This window comes from Muscardinus avellanarius (assembly GCF_963383645.1).
Source record: "Muscardinus avellanarius genome assembly, chromosome: 4".
NCBI lineage: Eukaryota > Metazoa > Chordata > Mammalia > Rodentia > Gliridae > Muscardinus > Muscardinus avellanarius.
Genome location: NC_137789.1, coordinates 153,880,056 through 153,892,636, shown reverse-complemented (window position 1 = coordinate 153,892,636; position 12,581 = coordinate 153,880,056). Strand labels below are relative to the sequence as shown.

Genomic DNA, 12,581 nt, shown 5'->3' with positions numbered 1-12,581 from the left:
TCGGCCCCTCAAAGCAGAGCCTCGGCATTTCACATTTACAGGTGCCAGGAAGGCGTGGAAAGAGGAGCTCAGAAGAGGAGGCCCCTTTCATACTCTGGAGTTACTGAGGTGAAACAAGACAGCGCCTCCCACTTTACGTCAGACGCTGAGTCCAAAGCAGTAATTCCAACAAGGAACGGGTCTGTTCGGTTTTTCACTCTCCTGTCTGCTGATACAGTGTGACAGAATATAAGGTTAACAACCCCAGGGAGAACTAATGTTACACATACAAAACATCCACGTTTTTCAAATCTGCAATAAATAATATAAAAGGTAAGTTGGCGATCCGAAATTCAATGTTCCAGATCAAAGCACCCAGTTTTCCAAGAACAAAGAATTAAAAAATAAAAACCCCAGGTATTCCAAGGATTCTTTTCACATCCCTACCACTATGAAACAAGGTCTTTGTATAAATTAAAGCAGTACTTCAAACACATACAATACAAACTGATGAACTCCATTGTACATTCTTAAACATTTAAAACATGCAAGCAACACAGGTATACAAAAAATTCTCTAAGACTGAAAAACATTGCAACCAAAAATAACTTCCGAGTGTGTACCGTGTTAACTCTTAGTGTACAGTACTGGGTTTACAATAACAAGGCCAGTAAAAGTGAGCACTGAGGTCACTATGGAAGACAACAATCTCTCAAAGGGCATTCGATACTTGCTTTTCATAAACATTTTTGGGCTTTGGCTTTGTAATAAATATGTAATAAATATCTGCAGTACACTCTGTATGCTGAGAGCTTATCTTTCTCCATTAGAAAGTCTTTCTCCAGAGTCATAATGTCTTAGAGGCAGCCCAGCAGGTGGGGAGTTGGGATTCTGCAACAAGTCCATTACCAAGGCAATCTTCTCATCTACGTGCTCCTGGAGTTTATACATTCGCTGGTCAATGTAGTCCGTAAGTTTCTTTTCCATCAGTTCCAAATTCTTGGAAAGAACCTTTTCCAAGTAGGAGCAAATAGGCTGTTCATTCATTCTAAAAATAAATTTTAAAAACGATGTCAATTTTCCTTGATATCATAACAAAAAGAAGCAGGATTGCAATGAGCAGCCATCCCCCCTTGCTGTACTCTGTCTCCACAAGTGCACGCTTTGATCAGGTAACTTCTGATAACTGAGGAGGCTGCTAAGTGACCAGTGGGTGGGCAGGTATACATGGTGGGTGTGCTGGACAGGAAGTCCTGCTGGGCAGAACAGCAGCGACGGTCAGAGATCCACCGAGCTACTCAGAGTGGTGCATAATTTAAAACATGAATTCTTATTTCTGAAATTTTGTTTAATATTTTCATACTACAGTTGACTACACTTAACAAAAACCATAAAAAGTAAAACTGCAGATAAGGGAAGATTACTAGAGTTCTGGGCTATACTATCATGTGTGGACTCATGCACCCACCGTCACAATCAAACAAACCTTTCTTCACCTCCACGAGAGACCTCCCCGCTGCCAGACCTTGGTGATCGCCCGCCTCTCCCAGATCATCCTTCATCCTAGCAGCTGCTAATCGTTTGTCATTCCTATGTTTCCTTACTTCATGAATGTTATACAAACACTGAACCACACAGTATGTGAGCATTTGGGATTTTTCTCACTTGGCGTAATTCACTTGCGAACCGTCCAAGCTGTTGCATGAATCAACAGATCGCTCTGTTTCTTTTGACGGGTAGCATCCGTGGTATGGAAGCATCACACAGTTTGTTTAACCATTCAACTAATGCTGGCATTTTGCGTCTTTCCAGTTTTGAGGTATTACAAATAAAATGCTCTTAGCAATCATATATAGCTTTATATAAACACAGGTTTTCATTTTTCTGGGATATATGCTCAGGAGTATGACTGCTGACTTACACGATATGTTTAGCTTTTGAAGAAATTAAAAAATTATTTCCCAGAGTGGTTGTACATTTTACATTCTTACTAGCAATATATGCAAGGTCTACTTTCTCTGCATCTTTGCCATTTTGGCATTTCCTAGGTCTCTCTCTCTCTCTCTCTCTCTCTCTCTCTCTCTCTCTCTCTCTCTCTCTGTTTCTTGCGGTACTGGGGATGGAACCCAGGGGTATTCTACCTCTGAGCTACATCCCTATTTTTTAGTTTTTTTATTTTTTTAAACAGGGTCTCACTGAGTTGTGAAGGGCCTCACTAAGTAGCTAAGGCCATTCGTGAACAGTGATCCTCCTGTCTCAGCCTGCTGAATGCTGGGATTACAAGCCTGTGGCATTTTCTCTTTCATAATTGGGATTTAATTGGTTGTGCTGAGGAAAAGTACAGACATTTCAATTTGTTCATGATTCTGAATGTATGTACCAGAAATCTAAAATGTCATGTATTGTAATTCTTAACAGATATTTCAGTAGAATTTTGGGGGCAAAATTTCTTTAAGAGGATATCAGTACCAATATCTCAAACTACTGGTAAGCTCTGATACCCTACAGATTTCACAAGATTATAAATGCTACAGTCAGATTTTCTAAACATACTAACACAGTTATTAGAGAAACTAGACTACCATGACCAAAGATGTTTCAGCATGCACACAATTCTGACAGGGAGGAAGAAGACCCAAAAGTGGTTTTCTTTAGAAAATAATTCTACTAAAACACACCATGAGGATAGAAGAAAATTGTTCAAGACTTATCAAATGCTACCTGTGAGTGTGAGCTGCCTTTTCGTGTGCTCTGAATTATAGTTATTGAAAACTACGCCCTACCCATGGGCAGCAGCACTGAGCTAGCATCGTGGTTTGGGTGTGGAAGTCTCCCCAAGGCCCAGGTGCTAAAGGCTTGGTCTCCAGGGTCCCAGGGCAGCAAGGTCCAGAGACTGCGCTCTCACTTCCTCAATAAATGAACCCAAGGACAGTTCCAATGGCACTGGACGATGGGGAGGTGGGGGCAGCTGGAGGGTGCTGGGGCGGCAGGAATGCCCCAGGAGGAATATGGTGTCTGGCCCCTCCCTCTCCTTTTCCCTCTCCCTCTCCGCTTCTCAGCTGCCATGGGGTGAGCAGCTCTGCTCACATCCTCCCTGTGTGATGGTGTTTGACCACAGGCCAGAAACAGAGTCCAAGTGAGCATGGCTTAAACCCCGAAACTGTGAGCCAAACCGAAGCTTTCCTCCTGTAGGCTGGTTATCACAGGTACTGTCTCAGCAAGGGGAAGCTGACGGATATAACTATCTCACTTACTCCCTAAATCTTTTATATTGGTAAATTTGAACTATTAAAGTGACTGCTGAAACATAGTTGTTTTAGGTATGCCTTTTACATATATTAAGCACCATATAAGATGGTGTTATAATTTTGTGCTCAGCTACTAAATATGATTTAAGAAACTCATGAGGAGAGCCTATTATATTTACCTGCTTTTATCTATTTTAATGGTTTTTCTTTCTGAGAAAACTTTCTACGCTAACCCTTGGCTGATGCTTACAGCCCTTCCATAAGACACCCTGAGGACTGTGCTACACCCAGGGATAAGCACTTCTTCCAAAGAAATCCATCCCACTCTGCAGAATAGCTGGCCCCATGGGTGTGTTACTGGTAAAAGTAAAAGCTGCTAAAATTGTCTCTAGTCACAGATTTTCAGGCAGTATTCACTGAGACAAATCTGTTTCCCTTCATCTGATTCTCTTACACACCAAACTGAAACCATATTTGGCTTGAAACAAGTACTTACGCGACACCGCCCAGGCCTTCGCGGGGCTTGGAGAGGTTTTCCTGCCACTTGGCGTGGTGTCCCAGGCGCAGATGGTTCACCTGGCCGCACAAACTCTGGAGAAAGGGCAGCATCTCAGAGCTGGGCGGATGTGAGCTGTCACTAGGCTCCTTTGGTAAGAAAGACGACACTGCGTTTTTCAGATCGTTTCCAGGAAGGGAAGGGCTTTGTGGCACAGTTTTACACTTGTCCCCGTTTGGAGCATTCCCTCCGCCAGGTGGCTGTGCGCTCTGGCCAGGGGAGGCCTGCAGGTTTGCAGTCACATTTGCAGAGGTCAGTCCAGTTCTAAAAGGAAAAGGCGTGGAGGACGACGTGTCCAGGGCTCCTGAAGGAGACGACTGTGGTGCGACCAAATGCTTGTGCCCAGTCGTTCCCAAAAGCGACTGGAGCTGCTCTCTGATGGGGACACAACTCTAAACCAGGTGAAGAAGCACATGTTAATATTAAAAATGGCCAGGCGTGGTGGCGCACGCTTGTAATCCCAGCATTTGGGAGGCTGAGACCGGAGGATCACGGTTCGCAGACAGCCTCAGCTACTTAGTGAGGCCCTCTGCAACTTAGTGAGACCCTGTTTCAAAATAAAGGATAAAAAATTGGGCAGGGGGTGTAGCTCGAAGGTAGAATGCCTCTGGGTTCCATCCCCAGACCCCCCCCCAAATATATATATATATATTAAAAATGATGACAAGCATGCTCAGTACCCTAGGATTAGTCCCTAGCGCACGCACACACACACACACACACACAGAGAGAGAGAGAGAGAGAGAGAGAGAGAGAGGAGGGAGGGAGGGAGGCACGGTGCATTCTTTCATATGATACTCAACATTGCTTCTATTAAATATTAAGTAGAGGAGACCAAGGTGAAAGTACCTGGCCTAAATAACATACGTAGTCAAGTGGCAAAATTGGGATGGGATGTGAGCTCAGGATCGGGACTTTTTGTGTGTGTGGTGCTGGGGATGGAACCTAAGGACCTTCTACCTCCAAGCTACACCCCTAGTCCAAGTTTATTTTTTTATTTGGAAAAAGGGTCTCATTAAGTTGCCAAGGGCCTTGCTAAGCTGCTGAGGTTGGTTTCGAACCTGACATCCTCCTGTCTCATCCTCCCAATACTGGGATTACAGGCGTGCAGCACCACACCTGGCTGGGTCAGGGCTTTTAAGTAAAATAACTGAGCTATGAAGCCAGGCCATGGCTCCTCTTTTCCCCTTTCCTCTCCCAGTATTTTACTCAAGGCTCTTCTTCTTCGTTTCCGACTCTCCCTCACAACATTCCTACTGTGAGAATCTTCAAACCTCCCTGTGGCCGCTGAGGGTCCACTCCCCTGCCGTAGTTCTGTGCTTCCAAACGCGCTAGCATCCTTCCTGGCGATGTCCTGCTCACAACTACATGTGATATTCCACAAATAAACTACTTTTCCCCAGTGCCTCTTCCCTCGGGAAGCTGCTGGTGCCATTATTCTTGAAACTGCAATTTCCTGAGCAGCTACTTTCCCCCAGCAGCACCAACACCAAGTCCAGCCCTGGGTCTCCGCTGCTTCTGTATCACGACCGGCATCATGTTCCCGTGTCGGTCTCAGACCATCAAATTCATGTGGATGAGAACTCAGAGCAGAAGGCCTTCTTCCAGCCACACTCCTGATTCACCTTATGCACAACAGTGGGCTAAAATCCCTTAAAATATAGGCCAAAAACATTCACAACTTTAAAACAGCAGGTCTCAAGTTGGTATTGGTGGCACACATTTCTAATCCCAGCATTCAGGAGGCTGAGACAGGAGGATCGCGGTTCACAGACAGCCTCAGCTACTCAGTAAGACCCTTTGCAACTCAGTGAGACCCTGTTTCAAAATAAAGAATAAAAAATAAGCCGGGAGTGGTGGCGCACGCTTGTAATCCCCGTGTTTGGGAGGCAGAGACAGGAGGATTGCGCAGGTTCGAAGCCAGCTGCACTGGCTTAAGAGACCCTCTTCCCAAATAAAAAGTATAAAATAAAATAGTTCTGGAAGTGTATCCTGGAGGTAGAAGAATTTCCAGGAACCTCAGTACCACCAAAAAAAAAAAAAAAAAAAAAAAGGGCAGGGATGTAGCTAGGAGGTCGAATGCCCATGGGTTCCATCCCCAGACCACCCCCCAAAAATAAATAAAATAAAATAAAACAGCAGGTCTCTATAATCTAGCTCAAATTTGCTTACTCCCTCCAGAAAAGTGAATTTCTATTCAGTTCCTGGTATCTCCAATTCCTTCGAGCACTGGCAATACTACCATACAACCTTTCTCTGGAATGGCCTCCCTCTGGAATTACTCTCCAGCTTCACCTCTCTCCAAAGGCCCACACAAAATGCTGCTGACTTCAGTAAGGCTTTCAATTGTTTATAATGGTGCTGGGGATGGAACTCAGGGACATTTACCTCGAGCTATACTCCCAGCACCTTTTTTTTTTTTTTTTTTTTTTTTTTTTTTAGAAAAGCAGGGTTTGCTAAGTTGCTGAGGCTGGCTTCAAAACCTCAATCCTCCTGTCTCTGCCTTATATATACTGGGAAGACAGGCATGTTTCACCACGCCTGGCTTCAGTAAGCCTTTCTTAATCTGTCTCCTCATTCCTACTATTGTGACCTACATACACCCTCAAATGCATGAAAATGAGTGCTCTGCAGGTACGTGATACTTGCTGAATGAAAGCATGAATGAGTTTTTTAAGATCTGTTTAAGATATTTTGTAAGACAATGCATGTGTGAGACACTACATTTACAAAAGCAAAAGAAGATAACAGCTGAATCAACGATAAAACTATAAGGAGAAAATGTAAGTTACTACATGTCCTTGAAAAAAGAGATCATTTTAAAATTTTGGTGGCATGTGCAAAGAAATCCACTTCTACTGACCTGCTGCTGAAACCTGACCATATTCATCAACTGCTGAGCCCCCGGAGATAACTTCGACCCCATGGACTCCATGATGGTTTGGACTTTGTCAAGGTCTATCCTTGATCCTAGAGCAGGAACTCTCGGTGGAGAATCTGCTGAAACGGGCCTCATGTGGACCATGACTTTACTGATGAAAACACACTGCTTTTCACCAAAGGACAGCAACTATTACAAAACAAAAGAGGTCCAGGAAACAGTAGTATTAAAAACAATCATCACTGAGGGTCCTTTCTTATGTTGCCTAAGCAAGAGTAAAGTACTCAAGAATCTAAAAAGTAACTTTAAATATTTTTAAATATTTGTTTAGAACAGTCATAGAAAAAAATCCAATTTATCATGAGGTTATCAACTATTTAAATAAGAAAAGTCTTTTCAAAGTAAAAAGTTACACATAAAGTAAAAAATGAGTAAAAAAGTTTTACTTAATTTAAGAAATTAAAAATAAACCATACCAATCTGAGAAGTTTTACAACATACTGCTAAATTATTATTTAATACAAAATAAGCCATCTGAAAGCTAATGCAAGGTATTTACTAAAATACTAAATACAATTTAGACTTTTGGAACTAAGAATGGTAAGGGACTACACAGATGTTCTAATACAGCTTGCTGTTTACACATACAAAAGGGGACGCAGCATGCCAATCAGTAGCTGAGAGCCCCAATGTTTAACCTGTTGGTTCTGAACCAAAAACACATTTCATGTGTGATACAATACAGCACAGTAACAAAATGGAATGAATGGCTTTAGATCAGATATACCAGGTTTTAAATTAGGAGCCTGTTACTGGGCAACCTGCCCAACCCTGGGCAGATGCTAAACAGGAGTCAACAATAAAATGAGAGAGAATAACAATGACTTCACATGGTTGGTGAGAGGTTTACGTGTCAAAGTACCCAGTATCTACCGCTGAGTAAATGCTCAAAAATCTCTATCAGGAACATTTATTTTTATGTTAACTTTCGTATATCATTGTTCTAGGACAAGATTTCATACATATCGCAGGGATTTCCTTAAAAAAAGAGCCTTTTTTATTCTCATGTACTACCATAGAACAGGTACAAAAAATAGACAGCCAGAGCCGGGCGTGGTGGCGCACGCTTGTAATCCCTGCATTGGGAGGCGGAGATGGGAGGATCATGCAGGTTTGAAGCCAGCCGCGCTGGCTTAAGAGACCCTGTTTCCAAATTAGAAAAAGTATAAAAAATAGGCCTGGGAGTGTAGCCTGGAGGTAGAAGGGTTTCCAGGAAACTCAGTACCACACACACACAAAAACAGATAGCCATACATATATGGATGGCACTCATACATGTATACCCATGTGTCACAAAGACAGAACCCAATATAATCCCATGTTCTAAAAACTGAGTGTGGTGCCAAAGATGTGATGATCCTCAAAAGCCCTACCAACTAACTTTATACCCTATGCCCCAACCTCCCTATTGTCTCTTTTGCTTTGTAATCCCCATATTTCACTTACGGAATCTGTTTATTATCCACCTTGCCCCAGTAGAATATAAGCAACACAAGGACAGGCATTTCAATTAATTGTTGGTAATTCCAAAAGGCCTACTACAGTACCTAACATCAACAGGCACTCAAATGTTTGATGAAGAATGGCTTTACTTAAAAGACTTCAGAAGCTGTTAGTGTAACCTCCCTGAAACAGGTTCTTAGAATGATCAGTTCTGTGAGTTTACTCTTTGTCTGCTATGAAAATCACGTATTTTTTATTCTAAAACTAAATCACGGCCTGGGGATTTAGCTCAGTGGTCCAGTGCTTGTCTAGCACGCATGCGCCCCTGGGTGTGATTCTCACCACTGCAAACCAAAACAGTGATATCTCCTAATCTTCCATATGTCGTGATAATAAACAGAGTTTCTGAGATAAAAACAATCCAAGAATTTGTTTTCTCAATTTTCTAATTTTATCCATGAGGTAGGCACTACCTTGTGACAAATAAAATAACCTGATAAAGATAAAATAACTTGCCCAAGTCTGGAGTAACACAGCTGAATTAATATTCAGCACTTAGAATTTCCAACACAGAAGCCTCTCCCTGGACTCCGAAGACATCACTAAGGTTTATCTGAACAACACTTTTCATGCCGAAGAGTCCAAACCCCATTAACCTCTGAAGGGATAAAACTTCTCTAATTCTGTTCTTTCTTGATAAATGAACCCAAAACTGCTTTTTTTTTTAAAGCATCACATATTTTATAAAAATGTAAGTTTTTTTTTATCTTAGTTTCCCAAAGCTGCATTAGTAATGTAGTACTGTACTGGCAATGCATTTTTCATGGCTAATGATAAAATTTTAAAAGAAGAATTTAGTGGTAAAAACAACTGGAAAGTTTAGAAAAGTAGTTTCCTTTTACATGTTTACTAAGTATCTTTCTTTCTTTCTTTTTTTTTTTTTTTTTTTTTTTTTTGCAGTACTGGGGATGGAACCCAGGGGCCTTCTACCTCCAAGCAACACTCCCAGCCCTATTTTTTATCTTTATTCTGAAACAGGGCCTCACTGAGTTGCAAAGGGTCTTACTAAGTAGCAGCTGAGGCTGTCTGTGAACCGCGATCCTCCTGTCTCAGCCTCACAAATGCTGGGATTACAAGCGTGCACCTCCACGCCTATCTGTTTACCAAGTATTTCTGAACTAAAACTAAAGACCAAGTTGGACTAACTATATTATCAAACCAAAAGAAATAAAATATATAAAGAAAAAACAACTTAGTTAAAATTTACATTAGTTAAAATTTAGTGATGACTTACCTTAATTTTGCAAATATGTGTGGAAGATTCCAACTTTAGATACTTTCTGTACAAAACAACCTTTTCATGTTCACTAAAAATAAAATATTTTTTTTACTTTAATACAGTATCACTTTTCATAGGCATACTTAAAAATAAATGTTTCTTGGTTGGGGTTATAGCTAGAGGTAGAGAGTGGGTTTGGCATGCACAAAGCAAGTCCTGGGTGCCATCTCCAGCACCACCACAACAAACTTTACAGGACAATGTCTCAGTCTTGAGATTCAGGTTTTCTAGAGAGGGATAAGGCGTTGGGGATCCTGACCGCACTTACTGCTTGTAAAGATTTACTGGTCATTTACTAGCTATGATGAGAGAACGTAGGTACAGTCATGGAGCACAGAGCACATTCTAGAGCTCAATAAACACAGCTGTTATTTCCATCATGCACAGAATTAAACCAGTTCATATGTGGGGTGATAATGATGGTGATTTAACAGTACTGAGGATTGAACCCAGGGTATTGTGTATGCTAGGCAAACACTCTATCACTGAGCTTTACCCCTCTCCTTCATATTGTGGAATATAAATAAATTACACACACACACACACACACACACACACATACACACACACACTTCAGTACTAGGGATGGAACCCAGGGGCATTCCACCTCTGAGCTACACCCCCAGCCATATATATATATATATATATATATATATATATATATATATATATATATACACACAGTGTGTGTGTGTGTGTGGTACTGGGGGTGGAACCCAGAGGCTTTCTACCTCCGGGCTATACTCCTAGCACTATTTTATATTTTACTTTGAAACAGGGTCTTGCTAAGTTGCTGAGAGCCTCACTAAGTAGCTGAAGCTGGCTTCGAACCTGTGCGATCCTCCTGTCTCAGACTCCCAAGTGCGGGGATTACAAGCGTGCGCCACCACATCCGGCACAGCCATATTTTTTATTCTTTATTTTGAAATAGGGTCTCAATGAATTGTAAAGGGCCTCACTAAGTAGCTGAGGCTGTCTGAGAACCGAGATCCTCCTGTCTCAGCCTCCCAAATGCTGGGATTACAAGCATGCACCACCACGCCTGGCATATTTTGGGTTATATTAAACAAAGATCTGTAAGAGACCTGGAAATGTTAACAATGCATTAACAAATAGGCTGCTGTAGTAGAGTCTAAGATTTCTATGCCATTTGTAATGGGCTTCCTGGGAGAAAATATGTTCAATGTTCCAGACAGAATAATTTTTGGAAGACAAATCCTTGTGAGTGAGAGAGACAAGAAACACTTATCAGGGCTTCATTCTAATAAAACTCTTCCATTACCATAACCTACCAATCCACCTCCGCTTAACCAGCCCTACATTTCCACACTCAGGAAAATAACTAGGCTGATCTGGACTGTCTTTAAGAGGCTCCAAGGGCTACTCTCCTTGCCTACTGGTACATGGCAGTCTCCTCTCTCCTAGTGTCCGGCATCAACGTCAGAGAATCAGTACATATCCCCAGAGCTGAGGAAAACACAAACACTGCTGCAGACCAACAGGTTCACCAGAGAGTCACCAACCTGCTCTCCAGGGCGCTGCACACGTTCTGGCCCCTGCTGGTTCCACAGTACTCCTCGCCTGCATATACCTCCATATTCCTTGCTGAACTCACAATGCCGATAGAAAGGACGGCTTCACCTCCTTTAGGGTCACACCTCAGGAAGAGGAAGCAGGCGTTGTCGCCTCGGGTGTCCGGGTTTCTCTTTAAACTCACCAGATCCTGGCTAAGCAGAAGATTGATGAAAGCATTACACAGTGTTCAGTTTCTTCTTTTTTTAAATAGTACTGGAGACTGAATTCAGGGGCACTCGACCTCTGAGCTACACCCCCGGCCCTATTTTATTTTATATTGCAACAGGGTCTCACTACATTGCCCCCAGGGCTGTGCTCGAACCTACAACCCTCCTGACTCAGCCTCCCAAGTACTGGATTACAGATGGGCGCCACCACGCCCGCCTTCAGTTTTATTTATTATTTATTTATTACGGTACTGGGGATGGAACCCAGGGACATTCGACCTCCGAGGAGCACCCCCAGGCCTATTTTTTATTCTTTATTTTGAAACAGGGTCTCAGTAAGTTGCAGAGGCCTCACTAAGTAGCTGGGGCAGCTGTCAACCTACAATCCCCCGTCTCAGCCTCCCGAGTACTGGATTCCAGGTGGGCGCCACCTCGCCGCCGCGGCCCGACTCCCCGCAGCCGTCGCCCAGCCGCGCCCGCTCCCCGCCGCCCGGCTCACCCCGGGGCGGGCGGCGCCAGCAGCTCCTCCCAGTCCACGTCCTGGGCGCCGGCCCGGAGGAGGAGGAGGCGGCGGGTCAGCGCCCCGGGCGCCGCATCCCAGGACGAGGCCAGCGTCGGGCGGCCGGTCAGCCCCGCGTCTCCGGTGCCGGTCTCCATCCCGCCGCCTCCATCCCCGGCCGCCCCGGAACCTCTATTGCAGGGCCAGGGTTTCCGTTCATGCCGAGTGCAGGTGCGAACGCGCAGTGACTTCCGGTTGATCCAGCTTCACTCCCCAGACCCACCACTAGGCGCCGCTGTAGGGAGAGAGCCAACGAGCCGTGATACGCATGCGTCTCTCATCTGGCTGGCGGAAAGACCTTAAAATAGTGCAGGCACTGTATTGCTGTTGGTGTTTTTAATAATAGCATGGGTAAGGAGTGCATCTTGACAACAGATTTTGCAAAGACATAAGAGTATGGCAATGAGGAATACGTTTTCGGCAAAGAAATGGGTAAGGGTTAAGGCCCTGAGACAAGAAGCAACTAAGTATATCTATACAGTGATGGAAGGGAGTCCAGTGTGGACTGAATACACGAGAGGGAAGCAAGGTGGGAGAATATGATGAAAAAGAGAGGCAGATGATGGTCAGATTATGGAGATCTTTATAGGTCAGATAACAAATTTGGACTTTACTCTAAAGTCAGTGGTACTTTTAGGGTAGAAGAATGATATCATTGACTAAGGAATTTGTCGGTGTCTCTGTGGAACGTAAGAGCAGGTCTGTCTGTGTTCTTGGCTGAAGCCCTTGTTGCTCAGTAGGTCTTTGGGGATGAACCAGGTGTTAAGGTTGTAA

At 43.5% G+C, this 12,581-nt stretch overlaps 1 protein-coding gene across 1 annotated transcript; it reads right to left on the bottom strand.

The window, feature by feature from the left end:
- Positions 1–792: 792 nt before the first annotated feature.
- LOC308261593 (ATPase PAAT-like) lies at positions 793–11,905 on the bottom strand (the record flags this gene model as incomplete). The annotated part of the gene is made up of 6 exons (XM_080693626.1): positions 793–1,027; positions 3,724–4,175; positions 6,647–6,853; positions 9,462–9,534; positions 11,030–11,233; positions 11,748–11,905. The coding sequence occupies 6 exons, from the start codon at positions 11,903–11,905 to the stop codon at positions 793–795; spliced, it is 1,329 nt and encodes a 442-aa protein (XP_080549752.1).
- Positions 11,906–12,581: the final 676 nt, after the last annotated feature.